General features: G+C 34.0%; 1 protein-coding gene across 7 annotated transcripts in view; it reads left to right on the forward strand.

The window, feature by feature from the left end:
• The window catches only part of LOC136039368 (endothelin-converting enzyme 1-like), a 223,018-nt gene that overhangs the window by 150,493 nt on the left and 51,468 nt on the right, over positions 1–21,057 (forward strand). For all 7 annotated transcript variants that reach the window (XM_065723039.1, XM_065723038.1, XM_065723043.1 and 4 more), the window contains 3 exons: positions 4,768–4,895; positions 6,974–7,077; positions 14,128–14,249. In XM_065723039.1, the coding sequence (XP_065579111.1) occupies positions 4,768–4,895; positions 6,974–7,077; positions 14,128–14,249 (354 nt within the window). The remainder of the gene's footprint in view (positions 1–4,767; positions 4,896–6,973; positions 7,078–14,127; positions 14,250–21,057) is intronic.

The raw sequence follows: 21,057 nt of genomic DNA on the forward strand, positions 1-21,057 counted from the left end.
CATTAAAAAATAAAAAAAAAAAAAAACTAAAAGAATGTCTTTAGGCTGTGAATAGAGTGTAGAATGTCAATGTAGTATCTGTCAGTCAATGGTATTTTCGGAACTAAAAGACGAAGACAAAACTTACCCCTTTTAGATGGTAAGGAGAGAAAACTATTTTTTTGAAACTCAAAGTGAGGAGCAACACTAAACCATTAAGCAAACAGAAATCATTCTGTAGGCTGTATGAGGTAGGCTGTCCCATCTTCAAATCCTTGCTCTTTGCCCTAAAGTTACCAAGTGCTTTAAAAAAGATTTGCATTCCAGTTTGACGACCCTTGTATTTCAGTAGTTTTTCTGAGTGAAATGTGAGGAAAGTCAAACATTAGCTTAAAAAGTGAGGAGTTGAGGACAGGGCAGCCCATCTCATAGATGGATCCCTCTCGGTTCGTTTCAAGTTTTAATGTTTTAAGTTTCAGTTCAGTTTCGCTTTATTTTTGATCATTTTCAAATCATGCCCAGACTTAACCAAGGTATGATAAGAAGTACCGGCCCCAAAAACCTGTTGTAAAACCTGTTATCTGTTGTAAAATTTATCTATTGAATAAATTGAATTGATTGATTGAAACAAAAACACAACTGATCATTCGACCATCATTATGATTGGTAGTCCCCTGCTTTTCAGTTTTTCCGCTTAGAATTAAAATGTAATATAAGCAATTAAATTTTTTGAAAAAATTGGAGTTTTTAGTCAAAATTTTCAATGAATAATAATTGTTTGGAATACGTCCTTAATAATTATTTTATTAAATAATTCTTAGTGGTGGGAGAGGGGTATTGTTATTCACATAGGTTGATATTCTGGGTGACTTTTGGTATTCTACCTGATTCAATCCATCATGACCTCTACAATAGGGTTCTGTGATGTTTAAAAACATTGTATAAACATGTTTGAAAACATTGAAACATTGTATATAAATAGGAAAAGAGCAACATTAATTTTTAAAATCGCTGAAATAAAGCTCCTGTTAAAACGTGCTCCCCATGCGATAAATTTTATGGCAATGCTCATGATACTCCACCATGCCTTTCCAACCCCTTTGCTGGCAGGCGTGTAAATGTAATGATTTATGCTACATAGGAAAAGCTTCTTTATTATTACTTCGCACTAATATTAAAGACACAGACAAAAAATATTCCAGAGAATCAAGACAGATTCGATTTCAATTCCAAGCAGTTTAGTTAATTAAATCAATGTCCGAAATATTTTCTCCAAGAAGAAGGGAGGACTCGCCCGCAGCAAACTTATTCTGTTCTAGTCTAAATGAAGGGAGATGAGGGGACATTTCCTACCCTACCCTCCCAATACCCTTTTCTGTGTTTGTGTGAAGACTCTTGGAGAGTTTGACAGTTTGCCCACTGATGCATCTCTAAGGCATCTGCCCCCCATCTACACACTGACCCACCGCTGTTCCACAATAGATTATGTCCATTTATTCATCCCTAGGCATGATTTCATGAAAAATCATGAGAATCAAAAGTTAAATCAAGCATTAAGAAAAATATCCATATTAACGAGTTAACTTTTAGCCTATGAGCTATATGACTTTTCAATACCGAAAGTGCCACTGTGCAGCAATATTTCAATACCGAAAGTGCCACTGTGCAGCAATATTTCAATACCGAAAGTGCCACTGTGCAGCAATATCTCCTCTACAACTAGGAAGCTCAATATATGGTGCTTTAATACTCTTGGATTGATTGGATATCTAAGAATTTTAAACCCATAGTAACTTGGTCCTCCTTGGGGGAAAATCATAGTTCGGTGTCCCAACATGGCCGAAAACACCTCTTTACCGTGGCTTTATATTTTTGGCCACTAAAAAGAATTTAGAGTTTGGAGTTTGCCAGAATTAGTGATTTCGGCGGTTTTTAGAAAAAAAAGATAGAAAAAAAATCTGCTGAAAAATTTTGATCTAATCAAATCTTAAAGCCGATAATTATTTTGTTTTATAATTCCAAAATAATTATAAAACCTGTTTCGGGTTTGCATTCTAGATTGCTACACTTGACACTGTTGTTGTTGTGTATCAATATATAGAGCAAAAAATATTTTATTCAACAATCAGGAACTTATTTCTATAATATATACTTGCTGGCTGCAGTCCATTCAAATACTTTACATATTTGTGTTCCGAAGTGAAAAATTCCCCTCAAAAGACTAGATGCAGCTGTAATTGGAGGGCGTGAGAATGCATAAATTAGATCAAAGGACTAACCACTCGGATTGTTCAGAAGCGATTAAGTGATGTATTAGTTAGCTGTAACCAGCTTAAACAGAGTCTGGAGAATAAGTAGCCTCCAAACACCAAGCTGCTGGCTAATAAATATATATAGAAAATTATATTGTATAAATAATTACAAGAAGAATGGCTAAGGATAAACTGTGCCTAATCGTAATTTTGAGTGAGAAACCCCTTAAGTTCAACCTTCTCATGTTTGTCTAGTTGAACCAACGAAGCGAAATGACAACTCTGCATTTGACGGAATTGCCGCCTCAGAAAAAGAATTGACTAGAGAATAAAATACTTAGACCTCGGCTATGCCTTAAGATCGTTTGCTTTCTTGATTAATGGGTGTTTCCTCCCTTTTTCCAAAAATTAGGAAAATCTTTTCAGGCTCATAGCTTTTGAGTAACATTAAACCAGGCTTGGATCGAATAGGTGCAGGGCCTGATTGGATTTTTTGCAGGGCCTATTCTATATATTAAATGTTCAAATAGAAAACAGATTCAGTATATATATATATATATACATATATATATATATATATATATATATATATATATATATATATATATATATATATATATATATATATATATATATATATATATATATATATATATATATATATCAAATTTCACATTAATCAAACACCAATGTGAACTTGATAATATCTTGAATTCACGGTGGCTCCAACTCTGAGTGATGAGCTTCATGTTAAGGCACTTTCACGTTCGCTGTGCTGCAGGGCTAACTTACTCATTCGTAAGTTCGGGAGTTGCGACCCTTCTGTAAGATGCTTTCTTTTCAGAGTTTACTGCACTCCGTTACATGGTCTAGCTTTTGTATAATCTCTGTCTGTTATGTGTGAGAATTCTCTTCCGGTTCTTTATAATAATTCTTTACGGCGGTTTCTTAATCTTCCTTTGAATTGTATTGCATCTGGAATGTTTTTTGGTGGTGGCCTCCCATCTTTTCCTGAGCTGCGTAGAAAATCTTTTCTTTCTATCCAGATAAGGATACTTGCTTCGGATAATCCCCTTATTTTGGTGCTTTCTGAGCCACTTTTTCGCCTCTCTCTGCCACTTTGGCTGACTTGGTCAAGTGTGACTTACCCACAACAATTTTGACATGTTTAAATGTACCATTGACTGAATTATTTTTTTGTTTTTGTTGCTGATTGTTTTTTGTGTGTTATTGATTTATCTGTTTTTGTTCTATTTGTTTTTCTTTGTTTTTGTTTTTTTCTTTTTTTATATGTGGCCCTAGTTGGTCATAAGTTTAATAAATAATAATAATAATAATAAAATGTATTTTTTACTTATTCATACTTATGTATTTCAATAATTCATAATTTTTTCATTATCGTCAAAAGCAATTTTGAACAATTTTTTCTTCATTTTGATGGTGACGCGGGGCCCAATTGGACCCAATCGCTCCAATCACCCTTCATCCGACCCTGCATTAACTTTATATAACATGTAAAATGTATTTGGAATTAAACGTAAACTTTTTAGATGGAGCAATTGCTCCTGAAACTCCTTTTTTTAGAAATTCGATTACTATTAGCCTGAGTCGCTCCTTACTCACCGTTTGTTACCATGAACTGTTTGAAATCACTCCAGAAAGTAAAATGGTCGAAAACGCAGTACTTTTATTTAATTTTTGCTGTTGCAGTAAGCATGTACAGAAGCAGGTTAGGATCGATGTTATATTTTATAAATAATTCAATTAAAAACCATGGGCTTCATGATTTTATTTTAATTATTTGAAATCATGATTAAAATGAAATCATGAAATTATTTGGCGGTGATAAAACTTGAAATTATGAGTTGACTCACTAAAAGAGGCGGGTTGCAACATGACTTAACCCTGCCTCTTTAAATGAAACAATATACTGTGCCTTCTAATGGAAACACTAAGGGTTTGGAAGTACATGCCTAAATTAGTAAAACAGCTTATCTCGGATTTATAGTCAAATCCGATGTTGTTTCAGACCTGAAGAGTGTCGGGCAAAGAGCGAATTATAAGCTGTTTTACCAATTTACCTTCATGGCCTACATCCACGACTGTATTTAGAAAAGAAAAAAAAATATTGGCTATCGCTTTCAAATACTTATTTGCTTTTTAATAGATTTCTTTAAAACTGGGTCCGTTTGAAAATTTATAGCAGTTTTAATTATACATTAAAGAAGATCACGTTTACTTAATGTCGTATATCTGAGAGAGAGCTTAGGATACCAAATTTTAAAAATTTTGGCTTATTCTGACAAATTTGCTACGTTATTTAGAAAAGAAAAAAAATATTGGCTATCGCTTTCAAATACTTATTTGCTTTTTAATAGATTTCTTTAAAACTGGGTCCGTTTGAAAATTTATAGCAGTTTTAATTATCCATTAAAGAAGATCACGTTTACTTAATGTCGTATATCTGAGAGAGAGCTTAGGATACCAAATTTTAAAAATTTTGGCTTATTCTGACAAATTTGCTACGTTATTTTAGGTTCCGTGGCTAGAAGTTCTTAGAGCGTCATTTCCTGGAGCAGCAATTGATGATAAATCGGAAATACTTGTGGTTTCTGGACAATACTTGCGAGATGTGTCGTCTATTATATCTTCTACAGACAGGAGGTATGTTTCACAATTAATAGATCTTAAATAATGTTTCCTTCACGATTTGAAACTGAGAGGCCAAATGCATTTTCTTAATGGTTACTGATTCCAATTTCAAAATTAAATTATTTACGTAATTCTACCAATATGACGGCTCAAGATTTTGTTGTTTTAGTATGAATTTTTGTTGTTGAATTTCTGCAAGGAAAAAATTTGCTATACTCAAAGAATTAATCGGATTTTGTTCAAAATAATCAGTAATTATGTCCAGGATGACTATTAATAACATACAGAAAACATAAAATACAAACAGCAAACGAACCGAAAATAAATGTGATTCACACAATTTTCTTCACTATTCAATAGGAAACCAAAGTTTAATATTTGCCGTCAAAAACGACTCAACTAGCTTTTATAAAAACTGTGCAATTTTAGAAAGAAAAATATCAAACCAATTTTTGCAGGTCAGCCCCTCCTCCTTAACAAAATGCCTTCAGCTGCCCAATTATCATCGGATTTCCAGCTTAGAAAGGCATACTGTCTTCTTTTTTCCTGTTGTCGCATTTCAGTTCGGAAAGTAATTCATAACTGGAAGAGCTGCTTTGAGGAAAGTAATATATCTTTCACCACATGTCCTTCTTCCATAGAGAGACTTTTTAGACTTAGAATGAATCTATGGAGGGAGAATCCGAGCTTTTATTCTTTTTTAGATAGTTTCAATTTACGAAAGAAGATGAAGAAAGAGAGTCTGCTTTTGTGATGTGTTGACTAAAGAACATTCTTAGGGACTAATTGCTTACGGTATCCCAACATACAGAAGAGAATCCCTTATTGTTTACTCTTTGCACATTTTAGGGTGATGCTTTGACAGTCGTCAAAAGCTTATGCATAGTGATTCTCTGTTTGTCGTAAATATTGGGACATTGTATCTAAGAAAAAAAAGCTCTGCAATTGCCTGCTCTCTGCATAAGACTTTTTGAAGTTCTAAGAGCAGCAAGCTTTGGTGGATCTCTATCGATTAATAAGCAGAAAAACAAGTTTTTTTTATGAAAGTAAAGAATGAAATTAAAACTTTAAACGAAAAGTGATTATTCCATGTATGATGGGGAGAGGCTGCCTCCTCATTAATCCCTTACTCCTTATTCTAATATTTTATAGTGTTTTAAAATATTTTTAATTCTGAATAAATATATTTTGAGAAGGTCGTTCTTAAGGAATTGTTCTGATAACCTGGATGCTCAGAGTGTTTTTTCATTTATTCCAGCATCTCCTCCCCAAATTCTCTTAAAGTATCGACCTAAAACTTTCAACCGCTCCTGACATGCTGTAGAAACGCCTGTTTGACCACTTAATTGCGCATAGTATCTTTTGATTTAGTTTGACCTCCTCCCTCAGTATTCTCTCAGAGTTTCAACTTAATACACCAAGCAAAAATACATACAAACAAAACTCCTCAAATCCAAGGAAATATTCCAAAGTGATCACCTCTCCCAAGGGCTCCATAGGGGAATACAAACTTGCCTATTTTAAGGAGACTAAAGTCTGCTTATTTCAATTTGGACCCCCTGTATAATTTGAGAGCAAGAGAGGGATAATATATATTTTAGAAAAACCAAAATTTTAAAGTCTCAAAAACCAAATGAGAAACACGAAATAGAAAAAGCCAATCAATCTACTCTGCATAGTCTATTAGTTTAGAAAGTAAGAAAGTAACCTGAGCAATCTGCTCAATATCTTTTGAGTTATCGTAGCTTTTGGCAGCATGCAATCGCATAGCTTAAATGTTGCAAAAATAATAATAATCAATAGGAAGAAAGTCCGAGATTGACAAAGTAGTCTTAATTAGCTCATCTGGTTTTTTGAAACTTTCAACTTATTGAGCACGTAAAATTGTGAGAGAATTTTCAAAGTGCCTTCTTATATCTACTTTTTTTTACGTCGGGTATTTAACTTGAAGTTTTTCCAGGGCCCATTCTAAAAGCTTGAGCCGTGTGAACCTATGCAGGTAATATTCTTATAAAGGAAATGGCTGTGTGTACAAGGCTTTATCCACTTGTCTTTTCTTAGAAGTCTTATTTCCATTTTAATCTTTATAGCACTCTGAATAACTATTTGATGTGGCGATTCACGAATGATTATCTTCAATACCTTTCCAAGGAGTTTTCAGAAGTTCTTGTCGTATTTCGAGCCGAGGTTATGGGTAAGTGGTTAAACTTTCTAATTTAAATAATTTCATTTACCACTCGTCAAATTTTGCAGAGAGTTGGTGCAAAATGACTTGAAACTTCATTCATCAGTTGCATCTAATATAAGTTTTGTATTATAACTTGGAAAACTCAATTAAAAACATTAGCAGTTTAAATCCAGCTTAAACGAAAGAGTGCATTAGATGGCAGATGTATCAGATACATAATGTTTCAGGTTTTTGGTATTAGAGTCAGTCCTTTCTTTCTAAGTGATAGAACATATTAAATCATACTTAATAAATGGGAAAACATTCATATTGCTTTCAGCTAGTCAGGGTTCTTCCAAAAAATTCTTTATACGATTATGCGATTAAGAGCCATTATGAAATATTTTAATTTAGCTGAAAATACAAAGAATAAGTCTTCAAAGCTAGTGTGAGCTATAGGAAACCTGTTATTGATAAAGTATCCAGATGAGCGACACGAATAAATTTTAAGCGCCTATACAATGAACAAGTTCGTAGGTATTTCATAGATTTGGGTTTCCTTAAGCATTCTTATGGTACACATTAAGGAATATATGCCCTATTGTTGTTTTACAACTATAGTCGATTGTGCAGGTTCTCATAAATATGGGTTTAGACTAAAGCTAATTCATTTGTTTGGACTTGTATGAATAAAAATAACATAAATGAGTTCAAATGTAGACAAGCTTCCAAGAAATTAAGCAAAATACAGCTAACACTACACATTATGTAACGTGACTGAGGTCAAGATAGCTTTCACTTTGCGTTGTGCACTCCTAGTATAATCTTGGACTAGTGTTCCCTGTGCTAATTCCTCTTGTGTTAAGTTTTAATGCTCGAATTTGGTGGACTTGCATTTAGCTTTTCGTACGTCTAGAGGGGTGTAAGGCAGCAATAGTAGTTTACTACAGCGACCAGTCCTGACCCTTCTAAAGATCCCTAATTGAAGTCCTCGCGAAATTTATACCTCTTTTAAGTATCCCAACTAGGGTTATACTGGGTCTTCATGACTTGCAAGTTTCAGAGGGTACCCAACAAAATTCATCATGAGTAGGTCTTCTATCACCAATTCCTTCCATATGGGGCTGGTTCCTAATTTTACACAGAATATTATTCTTTAACTTCTGAGAATATTTAATCGGTTTTCAGAAGGTGTATCTACAAAATTGTAGTTTTGCGTAAATTGAATTCGAATGTTTTCAAGATAACTTGCTTCAATCGTTTCGAGATTGGATTACTGAGACTATCGATTTTGGAAATGTTGAGGCTGTTCTACGATATTTTGTGATTAGATTCTTTCTAAAGCCAGTGCGATGCCTAGTTTCAGCATATACGCCCTTTTCCCTGACTGTTTCTCTTTCAAATTTTTCAGATATTCCCTTTTCAAAAGATACCTTTCTTCATTCTTTTATTTTTTAATCTTCAAATCAAAAACGAAAAGAAAAAAAGATCGAGGATTTAATAGTCTTAAGTTACCTAATCATCTTTGTTGGCTTCAAGTTTGTAAAGACAGTCCCCAGCTTTGGCCGAATGAAGGAAGTTTTTGTTGAATTCGTGGTAATTTTGTAAAATATAAGCATGGAATATTGGCTTCAAAGATATCTCGATATTTCGAAAGGTATTTCTTGGACTGAGGCAATTGTTGGTTTCATTCACGACCCATTTACTATTGCCTCAGTCCAAGGGATGCGAAAACCCATGTTTAGTATTTCTCATTGCGTATTTCTACGTAAAACTCTTAAACTGTTTGCATAAATATTTTTTTCCGATATACCGTTCCTCAGTATACTTGTTCTTTCTTTCCTATCCTGATGTGCCTGATACAGTCCCTTCATCACCCCGTATTTCTCATTTTACTTAGGAGAAAGAACTTTTGTTGTTCTTAGTCCGTTCTAAGGCAGGACGGACTATCAAATTGTTCCACATTGTTGTTTCTTAGGTGTATGGAAACCAAAATTATGGTTGCCCCCTTAGGAACCATCTAGTAAAGAATGAACTTGCTCTAGCTCATAGTAACCGAAAATGTAAAAAAAGTTTTTGTTTTTACTGTCAGATGAGGTGGAATTGCCATTTGAAGCTGATTCAGGAATTTCAGCTATTGTTTCGATTAATCTGAATGATAAAAGAGCAACAAGAAAATTTGTATGTATACACACACACACACACACACACACATATATATATATATATATATATATATATATATATATATATATATATATATATATATATATATATATATATATATATATGTCTCGTAACATATATGTTTACAAGACACCCTTTGTCTTGTAAACATATATGTTCCTGATAGGCATGATTTTAACCCTAAACAACGATTTCATTTTCTCCCTGGGAGAGAAACCACCCACAAACAAAATTACCTACAAAAAAAGATTAAATCTTTTTCGACGAGTTTTAACATCATTATTTTTTTTAAAACACAGTGCAAAAATTTCCCACATAGGGGGATTTTGGTATGACCAGAAAATAATCCAAAAAGAATGAAAAGCAACTCTTTTATCAAATGACAGTGCGCTAAGGAGATTTTTTCAGGTGGAATCTTCTGCAGCAAATTTTATGGTGGGAATTTGCAGCGAGGATTGTATTTTCAGGTGATAATTTCTTGGGGGAGGATTTTACGTGGGAGGAAATTTTCATAGAAGAACTTTTTGTGGAGAGGAAATTTTTAATGGAGGGGGAAGTGGATTTTCTGGCATTATTTGAAAAATGATAAGAAACTAAAGTGAAAAAACAAGCTTTTTCGGCTGAAAGTAATTGGCAAAGCTAAAATTTAAAAGGTATAGAAATTATCCCATGTATGAAAAGGGTTGCCCTTCTTTAATACCCTCACTCCTTACGCTAAAGTTTGAACTTTTGCCCAAATTCTTAGTTTTTCTTAACAGTACTAAAAAGCTTAGCCTGAAGAGAGGGGTATTGAAGAGGTGGCAGACCTTTTATATACAGAGTAATGTCTGTCCATTTTTTGATTTAACGTTGCTTCTTACTTTCATCTGAAAAAAATTTATTTTTTATTTAGCTAATTAAAAAAAAACTTTTCTACAAAACAAAGTTTTTCAAAAAAAAAGTATTACTTCATTCAATCAAAAATGACCAGAAGTCAAGTCAAATAATTTTTTAAACGAAGGACTACCACAAATTATAATAAATAAATAAGTAAAACCCAAAATGAACAGTAACTACTGTCAAAAACGACACTCAGACGAGTAGGAACGACGTCCCATGTGTCTTTTAAAGACCAGGGCATAATTTTTACTTTATTGGAAACAATCTTTATTCTGAGCTGAATATTTCTGTTTCACATAATATCGTGAAAATACGCTATAATAACTAAGACTACTAAAAAAAAACTAATGAATGTGGATTAACAGTTTAGATTAGATTTAAATGATAGCCCAAATATGCCTACTGTGTCTTGATTCAGTTCAGTACCATCCTCAACGTTTTCTGAAAGTTTAACTAATGTCCTTAGCATTGGTAATAGTAGTAGGCACAATAGCAGAAGTAACAATAGAAGTAATGGAAGCAGCATTAGTGATAGCAGTAGTAGTATTAGTCAAATCATTAATAGTATTCATACTGTGCCTTATTGGTCTATCCCAACAGCCCCTCCTCATGCCTTGATAGGTTCAACTTAATACTTTAAGTCGCTTATGAGATATCGCTGATACGTCTTGTTGATAACCTGCATGCACACAATTTGTTTCGATTTAGCCCAACATTTCCCTAAACAATAACTGAAGAGTTTCCCATTAGAATGATTAGCCTTAGTAATATTAATACAAACAGCAGTAGTAGTACTACTACTATTAGTAGCAGAATGTACATAGGTCGGGATAACCCATACCACATAAGATAACCCATAAACGCCAGTACTGGGGTAATGACTTGGGAATTCAGATGCCATCAAAAATAGCATGTAAACGGAAAAGTAGATTATCTTCGAAAAAATTTCTGGTTTTATTTTTTCACGTCCAACCTATCTAAATTTACTGGTGACAAAGTTGACTCCCTTCAACCTCTGAATTTCACAAAAAAAATGAAATAAGAAGGGTACTATTATTGAGCAGCACCTACATTCATGCTTAATTCAACTCAAAAAAGGACGAAGGTTAGCTTATACTTCCTCCTTCTCCAGATCATCTTCTATGTTCACTAGAATGCTAACGAAAAAATAAATGTTTATGTAAAAATTTACTTTCTGAAACATTAAGCATTTATCCCCCTCCCTACGATATAACGAACCCTGGTACTCCTCCATAGTTGCTGATGGAAAATTTTCCTACAGAAAATTCCATCTTCACTGACAATTTCCCACAGGTAAATTCTTGTGGACGATTCAGCATCAAAAATACTACTGAGCATACAGTCATTTAAAAAATAGACCTATTTTTATTTTATTCTTGATCGTTTTTCGTGTTATGGCGGAGTCTCCCTATGCGGAATTTTCCCCAGAAATCCCCCTCCGATGGAAAGTTTCCCTCGCAGAAAATTTCCCCATGGACAATTTCTCCTGCTGATAGCTCCTCCATGCAGAGTTTCTCCTGTGGATAATCCCGCCCATGCAAAACTAGCCCAGAGAGATACAGTTATTGGATCTTTCAACTATGGTGAACAAAATGGCTGTCTCAAAGTTTTGATTGGACGAAATTGGGGGGAAAACACGTGGGAGAGGGGTGGTTTTCCTTCAATTTCTTGGTCAGTTTAAAAGGGATCTAGAACTTTTAATTTCCAATCAAATGAGACATCTCTCGATCTTCCAGGACCAAATAAAGTTCCAAATTTTCCCATAGAGGAACATTTGCAGTAAAGTTTTCTGACACGCTGAATTTAGTGGCGCAGTTTTCAATAAATTCCTCGACTTTTGGGCTTTTTTCCCCTTTTTCAAAAGTCTGGCAAGTTTTCTCAGTTTCAGGCATCAAGTTGAAATCTTCAGGAACCTTTTTTGCGAGATTGGGGAGGGGGGAAATGTGCGTTGACCTTCAACTTGCAGAAATAGGAAATCAAAGATCCTTCACACATCCTGGCTATCAAACAACAAATTTTCGGGATCTCTACAACAGTTTGGGGAATGGAGTCGAAAATTAAAGGTAGAGAAAGAAGCGCGAGGGGTAGGAGAACTTTAAATTTTGAAGGAGGATAATTTTAAAAATGGCGTGTCTCTGGTGATTCAACAATCTTACGCTTAAGTTCCCTTGGCAATTAGAACCTGATCACGTCTAAGTTTGAAGGTAGGTCAGGAGACATTATACGGTACGAGGCTACCGAAATGAAGTATCTGCAATATATCTGTATTTTCTTGGATCATAAAGCTTAAACTTTGAGGGAGTGTTAGGGCTGTCAAATGAAACTTAAGCTATGACTTGGAGGGAGGGTACAGAGAATAAAGGAGGGCTCAAATATTTTTTTTCTCAGTTCACCTAAATATTTGTGTTCTAAAAGCCTATATAATACTTTTATTGTATTTACTATTAAATAGTTACTTAAATCAAAAGACCATACAAGTGTCCTGGTGATCTAATAATCAATTCTTAGTTAAGTAGCAATTTAGACTAAAAGAACCTTTGTGCACCCAGGCTATCAAAATAGCCTATCTTCATTGTCTCAGAAACAAACTGGAACAGGGATTCTCTTGAAATTGTTTTGGAATGTTGGGGAGGGGATTAAACCTGACTTTTGACTTAAACAGAAGGTCAGAAGGTAATCGTAGAAGAATGTGTGCCTAGCTTGTCAAAATAGCCTAACCTTTTCAAATGACTAAAAGATTTGGGTTGAAAAAAACTGAGACTTAAATATCAACTCTCAAATTAGCTTGAAAGTGAAATTTTGGGGGCTGATGTCCCCCCAACCAAAAACTTTTCATGGGGGATGTTTTATGCAGGGGAAAATTTTTTGGGGGATAAAAGCTCCCCCAGGAACAATTTTTCGGGGAGAAACCCTACCGCCGTAAAATCAATAAGTTTTTTGACTAAGTGGATTCCTACGCAACAAACAAGCCCGAAAATAATTTTGGCTACTGACCCCAGTAAATGCTAGAATTTTTTTTTCTTGGCTATTGGCTTACTGGGGTAGTGGACAGTCAATTTTTGACTATCTTGCTATGACCATGCTGCAATTAATGCTATTAAAGCTATTGCCACTACCCAAGATAAGAGTATTAAGGTGAAACTTTTAAAAATATTGAGGGGGATGTCGAACTAAATCCTAACAAACTATAAGCATATTGAGTTCCAAAAAGTTGACAAAGCAATATATTACTTTTTTACTTTAATGAATAAAGAACTATGAAACTTTAAGGAATATATGCATACCAAAAGACCATCCACGATCGTTTTTTTTCTGTAAAGTGCAACTTATATTCTCGTCTTGAGAAAGCATGGGTGTTGTCGGCCCTACTCATATTAATTTTGTTTGTTTTTAGCTTGACTCGGTTATCTATTGTAATTTCTGTTTGTTTTAAGTTTCATTTATTTATTGATGGTGATTTTTGGTATGTCTATGCTTGGAAGATTAGTTTACCTAGTTTTTACTAGTTTTTACCTCATTAGTTTACCTCATTTTTGAGTTAATGGAGCTTTTTACTTTTCTTTAGAAAAGTAAAAAGCACATATTTTAAGGAAAAGGTTTTTAAAATTAATTTAGCATAAAATTAAGTTTTTTAAGTGCAAATTATTCCAAAATTCCTTATTTTATAGTTTCTCGAACTACGGTTTTCTCTTTACTTACAGCTAATTACTAATATTACTAGTGTACCCAAAAATCTGCTATATTTGTATTTTTGTAGGTCCAGTTATAACTTTAATTTCGTTTATAGAAATTACACGTTTGTATCCAAAGACAGTAATTTGGGAATAGTTCATCCTTTTGTAAATATTTTCCAATTTCGAAGTAAGTATTTTTCATTCGTTAACAACTCTCTCAGGTATGTCTCCTCTGAATGTAAATGCTTCCTTTAACACCCTTGCGAAGTTTCTTTCAAACTAAGTAAATTATTTAAACTTATCTGATTTTCTATAGGAGCAATCGAGCCTAAACCGCGATGGGAAATGTGTCTTGAGACCACTTCTCGATATTTTGGATTGGCCTTGGGAGCTTTCTATGCAAAGTTTACGGATGAAGTCGAGGATAATAAAGACACAGTAAGTAATTATGTAAATCCAACAATAGTTTATCAATCACAAAATTGAGGACTTGGAGCAAATACGGCAATTAGAGTAATTATTTCTGGAGTAACCTTAATCAAATAACCATGGTATTGTAATTGTTGGTCAAAATTTCATTAGAATTGATAGAAAGAGTTAGTTATGTTCTATTAGTAAAATGCCTTCTATTTTTCACATTGCTAAGTAAAAGGGCTGTGCTACCATTTAATGACAGGAGTTGACCAAATCCACATTAAATGTGCTACCATTTAATGACAGGAGGTGACCAAATCCACATGGTGGATTTGGTCAACTCCTGTCATTAAATGGCAACTCCTGTCACTCCACATGGGAGTTGACCAAATCCACATGGTGGCTCTGAAATAAAATGCACAAGATTCTGAATTAATTTGAACTATGGCATCATAGTAGTAATGTCCTTCTCCATTTCCGAATTAGTTTAAATGGTCCTTACCATATATCTTGCAATATTGTCTGGCGTAGATCTAAAGGAGATCAGCTATTACACATTTGATCCTGTCCAAACGACAAGCGAAAATCATCCTTTTTAAACCAATTCAAGAATTGTGTCTAGCTAACTAAGTGAAATTTTACATTCGTCAATCCGACCGAAGGTCCGTACTTTCTGTAAATCCAACAGTGGCTGAACCTTTACCAGTTTCTTGTAAAAAAAGTGTAATCGGCAGCCCAATAATAAAAAAAAAAAAAAAAAAAAAAAAGGACGTAACCAAAATTATCCAAATTGTCCGTTGAAATAGAAAAAAAATCCCACGTCCTAAGACCTCAGTATTTTGACGAATTACTTGAAAATCGTAAACAATCTCAGATATGTCGCTTGTTTTTTTGATTGGATTAATTTGTACCATAAAAACTTTTTTTTGTCATTTTTGGGACATTGATGCTGGCTGGCCCCTAGATGATTTCCTATGGTTTACAGTAAGCCACAATATGAACAGTAAAACAGACCCTGGAGGCCTGCCAATAAAAGAGAAAGGGAGGTGAAAACCTTCATTAACAATTCCTTACTGTAAGAAAAGCTATTTCAAAGTCATATGACCCAAAGCACGGTTGGATAAAATTTTTTGTTGCGGTGATAGTTGTAAGAAATACAATTTCTCTGTATATACTGAAAAGAAATAACAGAAAATGAGCAATGAAACAGTTCGTGGTAACGAACTGTAGTAAGGAGCGACCCGGCTCAATAGTAAACGAAACTCTAAAAAACAGAATTTTGATGCTAAAAGGTACATCAAAAGAATTTTCATGCTGATTTTAAATATATAAGTTTCATCAAATTTAGTTTTTGTCATCAAAAGTTACGAGCCCGAGAAAATTTGCCTTATTTTAGAAAATAGGGGGAAACACCCCCTAAAAGTCATAGAATCTTAACAAAAATCACACCATCGCATTTGGCGTATCAAAGAAAACTACAGCAAAAATTTCATGCTCCAATCTACATGTGGAATTTCGAATTTTCTGCCAGAAAACAGATCACGGGTGCGTGTTTATTTGTTTTTGTTTTTCTTTTCCGCGGGGGTCATCGTATCGACAAGTGGTCCTAGAATGTCGCAAGAGGGCTCATTCTAACGGAAATGAAAAGCTCTAGTACCCTTTTATAAGTGACCAAAAAGACTGGAGGGCACCTAGGCCCCCTCCCACGCTCATTTTTTCCCAACGCCAACGGATCAAAATTTTGAGATAGCCATTTTGTTCCGCATAGTCGAAAACCATAATAACTATGTCTTTGGGGATTACTTACTCCCCCACAGTGCCTGGGGGAGGGGTTGCAATTTACAAACTTTGACGAGTGTTTACATACAGTAATGGTTATTCAAAAGTGTACAGACGTTTTCAGGGGGATTTTTTTGGTTTGGGGGTGGGGTTGAGGGGAGGGGACTATGTGGGAAGATCTTTCCTTAGAGGAATATGTCATGGGGGAAGAGAAATTCAATGAAAAGGGCGCAAGATTTTCCAGCATTACTATAAAAAAAACAATGAAAAAATAAACATGAAAAAGTTTTTTCAATTGAAAGTAAGGAGTAGCATTAAAACTTAAAACTAACAGAGATTATTACTCATATGCGGGGGGTTTCTAAAAATATTTTAACATAAAGAGCGAGGTATTTAGGAAGAGATAAATACTTCGCTATTTATGCTAAAGTATTTTTAGTAGTTTCAACTATTTATTCTACCGCCTTTCTGATTCAGGGGTCATTCTTAAAGAATTGGGACAAAACTTAAGATTTAGTGTAAATAGCGAGGTATTAACGAGGGGACAAACCCCCTCATATACATAATAAAAATATAAGAATATGAAAGTTTGTTACGTTAGTTAATTCTTAAGTTACGTATATTTTTTACTAATAAAAACGTTCGTTAAAAATTAAAAGTTCTAGTTTCCTTTTTAAGTAACCGAAAAATTGGAGGGCAACTAGGCCTCCTTCCCCACCCCTTATTTCTAAAAATCGTCTGGTCAAAACTAAGAGAAAGCCATTTAGCCAAAAAAAAGAATTAATATGCAAATTTCATTTTAATAATTCATGTGCGGAGAGCCAAAATCAAATATGCATTAATTTAAAAATGTTCAGAAATTAAATAAAAAAAAACTAGTTTTTTTTAACTGAAAGTAAGGAGCGACATTGAAACTTAAAACAAACAGGAATTACTCCGTATATGAAAAGCGTTGTCCCCTCCGCAATCCCTCGCTTTTTACGCTAAAGTTTAACTTTTTGCCACAATTCTACTTTTTAAAACAATTAAAAACTTTAACGTAAAGAGGGAGGGATTGCGGAGGGGACAGCCCATTTCATATGCTTATTAATTTCTGTTCGTTTTAAGTTTTAATGTCTCTCCTTACTCTCAGTTAAAAAAAAACTATTTTTTTTTATTTATTCGGATAGAGCCGGAAGTTAAAATATTTTCAAGTACAAAATGCTGTAAATTTCTGCCGTATTTCGAGTACGGGGATTTGACAGGAAAACCATGTGAAATGTTTAGTTAATAATTATAAATTTGGGAAAAATTAAGATCAAAAACTTATATTTCGAAGAATGAAAGATACAATTAGTGTGCCATCATGAATAAGCAAAAGGTTGAGTCTCAATCCTCATGATTTTGCAGGAAAGCTTTTAATAGCTTTTAATAAATTTTTTTACTATGTGTTTTTTGCTGATACTTTTATAGTTTGAAGTTTAAAACGTGCTTGTGTATTATTCAGAACACACTCAATAAGTGAAGTGAGGTTAGGTATCATCTATCACTATGCGTTTCTTCTCGTAATGCTCCTTTACGAAGTATAAAGTCATACTTTATACAGAGTATAAAGTCATGTTGTGTCAATTGATGCACTGTTTTGTTGTGAGCAATAACTCCTTACCCTGGAAAAATATAATTGCCTCTTTTTCAGTCTGAAGTAGGTGTATTATGTTATGCTGCTTTGTTTTTATGTAGAATGCATAAATTAGAATTGGTGGGCTTTGAACTAGAGGTGCTGGAAAAATCAAGATCCAATAAAGATTCAAATGCGATAACGGACTTGAAAAATCAAGATACAATAAAGATCCAAATGCATTACGGACTTTTGATTTTAATTTTGAAGTTTCTTTATGCTTTTGGCACGATGATATGCATACTATTTGTACCTTTTCACTGGTGGGCTTTGAACTAGAATTGGTGGGCTTTGAACTAGAGGTGCTGGAAAAATCAAGATCCAATAAAGATTCAAATGCGATAACGGACTTGAAAAATCAAGATACAATAAAGATCCAAATGCATTACGGACTTTTGATTTTAATTTTGAAGTTTCTTTATGCTTTTGGCACGATGATATGCATACTATTTGTACCTTTTCATTGGTGGGCTTTGAACTAGAATTGGTGGGCTTTGAACTAGAGGTGCTGGAAAAATCAAGATCCAAATGCGATAACGGACTTGAAAAATCAAGATCCAATAAAGATCCAAATGCATTACGGTCTTTTGATTTTAATTTTGAAGTTTCTTTATGCTTTTGGCACGATGTTATGCATACTATTTGTACCTTTTTATTGGTGGGCTTTGAACTAGAATTGGTGGGCTTTGAACTAGAGGTGCTGGAAAAATCAAGATCCAAATGCAATAACGGACTTGAAAAATCAAGATCCAATAAAGATCCAAATGCATTAAGGACTTTTGATTTTAATTTTGAAGTTTCTTTATGCTTTTGGCACGATGATATGCATACTATTTGTACCTTTTCACTGGTGGGCTTTGAACTAGAATTGGTGGGCTTTGAACTAGAGGTGCTGGAAAAATCAAGATCCAATAAAGTTCCAAATGCGATAACGGACTTGAAAAATTAAGATCCAATAAAGATCCAAATGCGATAACGGACTTTTGAAAAATCAGGATCCAATAAAGATCCAAATACATTACGGACTTTTGATTTTAATTTTGAAGTTTCTTTATGCTTTTGGCCCGATGATATGCATACTATTTGTACCTTTTCATTGGTGGGTTTTGAACTAGAATTGGTGGGCTTTGAACTAGAAGTGCTGGAAAAATCAAGATCCAAATGCGATAACGGACTTGAAAAATCAAGATACAATAAAGATTCAAATGCATTACGGAATTTTGATTTTAATTTTGAAGTTCCTTTATGCTTTTGGCACGATGATATGCATACTATTTGTACCTTTTCATTGGTGGGTTTTGAACTAGAATTGGTGGGCTTTGAACTAGAAGTGCTGGAAAAATCAAGATCCAATAAAGATCCAAATGCGATAACGGACTTGAAAAATCAAGATCCAGTAAAGATCCAAATGCATTACGGACTTTTGATTTTAATTTTGAAGTTTCTTTATGCTTTTGGCACGATGATATGCATACTATTTGTACCTTTTCATTGGTGGGCTTTGAACTAGAATTGGTGGGCTTTGAACTGGATGTGCTGGAAAAATCAAGATCCAATAAATATCCAAATGCGATTACGGACTTGAAAAATCAAGATCCAATAAAGATCCAAATGCGATAACGGACTTTTTAAAAATCAAGATCCAAATGCATTACGGACTTTTGATTTTAATTTTGAAGTTTCTTTATGCTTTTGGCACGATGATATACATACTATTTGTACCTTTTCGTTGGTGGGCTTTGAACTAGAATTGGTGGGCTTTGAACTAAAGGTGCTGGAAAAATCAAGATCCAAATGCGATAACGGACTTGAAAAATCAAGATCCAATAAAGATCCAAATGCATTAACGGACTTTTGATTTTAATTTTGAAGTTTTTTTTATGCTTTTGGCACGATGATATGCATACTATTTGTACCTTTCCATTCTCTTGTAAAACGAAGGATCAGATTTAAAATTATTCTGCTCTACTTTTATCTTAATACATTTATTTTCTTAACCAATATCGGATGTTGTCATGATTAAAGACACTGAGCATGATTTTAAAGCCTTTCAGAAGAAAATAATTTAATTGATGTATGTTTTACATAAATCAAAATTGTGTTCATTACGCTGCTAAAAATATATGCATAGAACATAATAAAAATGAGAATTAGAGCTTCGTCATATAGAACTAATAGTTATGGAAGTTTAGGGAAGGACCCATTTGATTGGAGATTGAAATCTCTGGTACCTTTTCTAATGGCCCAAACCGATTGAAAAGCAACCAAATATCCCTTTAATGCCCCTTGTGCCCCTATGCACAACACATTCCCGAACCTGATTGGGATTCAAATAAAAATCTGAAGACAGTTTTTTCAATCAAAACGGACAAAAGGTCAGAAAATATCCCTCCAGGAGAGGGCAGGGAATATGATAACTGCAATCCAGGAGGGCCTATGACAAATTCATCCCAAAACTAAGGGTCTAAATTATAAAATAGGCTATTTTAAAAGAGGTTTCATAGATGTATTTGGATAGAAAAAAGGTGGACATGTTAACCCTAGCTGGCACTTCTATTACTGGCTTCACAATAATTTAAATATTTTCTTTTATAACCCTGTGACACCTTGTTGAGCTCACAGTCATCGAACAAGTTTTTGCCATCGATTGAAAGGTTTAAAAATTCTTTTTCTGGTACAATCTCATAACAGCCAATCCGCGGATAAGGGTAAAAAATATAGAAATAGCCCATATAAAACAATGTCGAAACCAAAGAAATTTGGTTAGGTCATACATTGTTAAAATCCAACTTTCTTAGGAATTTCTAATATGTAATTGAATTGTCTCTGCTTGAAGTCCTGAGGCACTTTATCCCTCTAAAACCAAAGTCGTCAATTTTTACTTCCACCCTGAATGGTATTTAACGATTTTGAGCTCATTCAATGCATTTATGAGGCTAACTGTTAAATATATGGATCCAAAAATAAAATGTCTAAAACACATATTTAAAAATGCTGTTCGATCAAAATTGCTTTATGAAAATTTTTGAGCTTATTGCTTAGAAACCTGAGGCTAGCATTGCAATACAGAATTTCCAACTCAAAATATATTTAGTAAGTATTTCATAAATGCTAGCATAATAGTAAGATTTGCAGAATCTAGCCTTAATGCAACGCGGATCCATGGGGCAGGGGGGCCTTAGGCCCCCCAAGATTTCCCTGGCGCCCTCATTTGCATTACGATCTTTTTTCTTTTTTTACTCTTTTTTTTAAGTAAACATGTCAATTTGATCAATTATTCGTTGCTGGATTTACCCAATTAACAACTAAAAGCAAAGCTTTCCTAAGAACGTGAAGAGCAAGGTTGAAACTTAAAACGAACAAAAATTATTCATCTTCAGCCGGTTCAGTATATAT

This window comes from Artemia franciscana, chromosome 19 (assembly GCF_032884065.1).
Source record: "Artemia franciscana chromosome 19, ASM3288406v1, whole genome shotgun sequence".
In the NCBI taxonomy this organism is placed as follows: Eukaryota; Metazoa; Arthropoda; class Branchiopoda; order Anostraca; family Artemiidae; genus Artemia; species Artemia franciscana.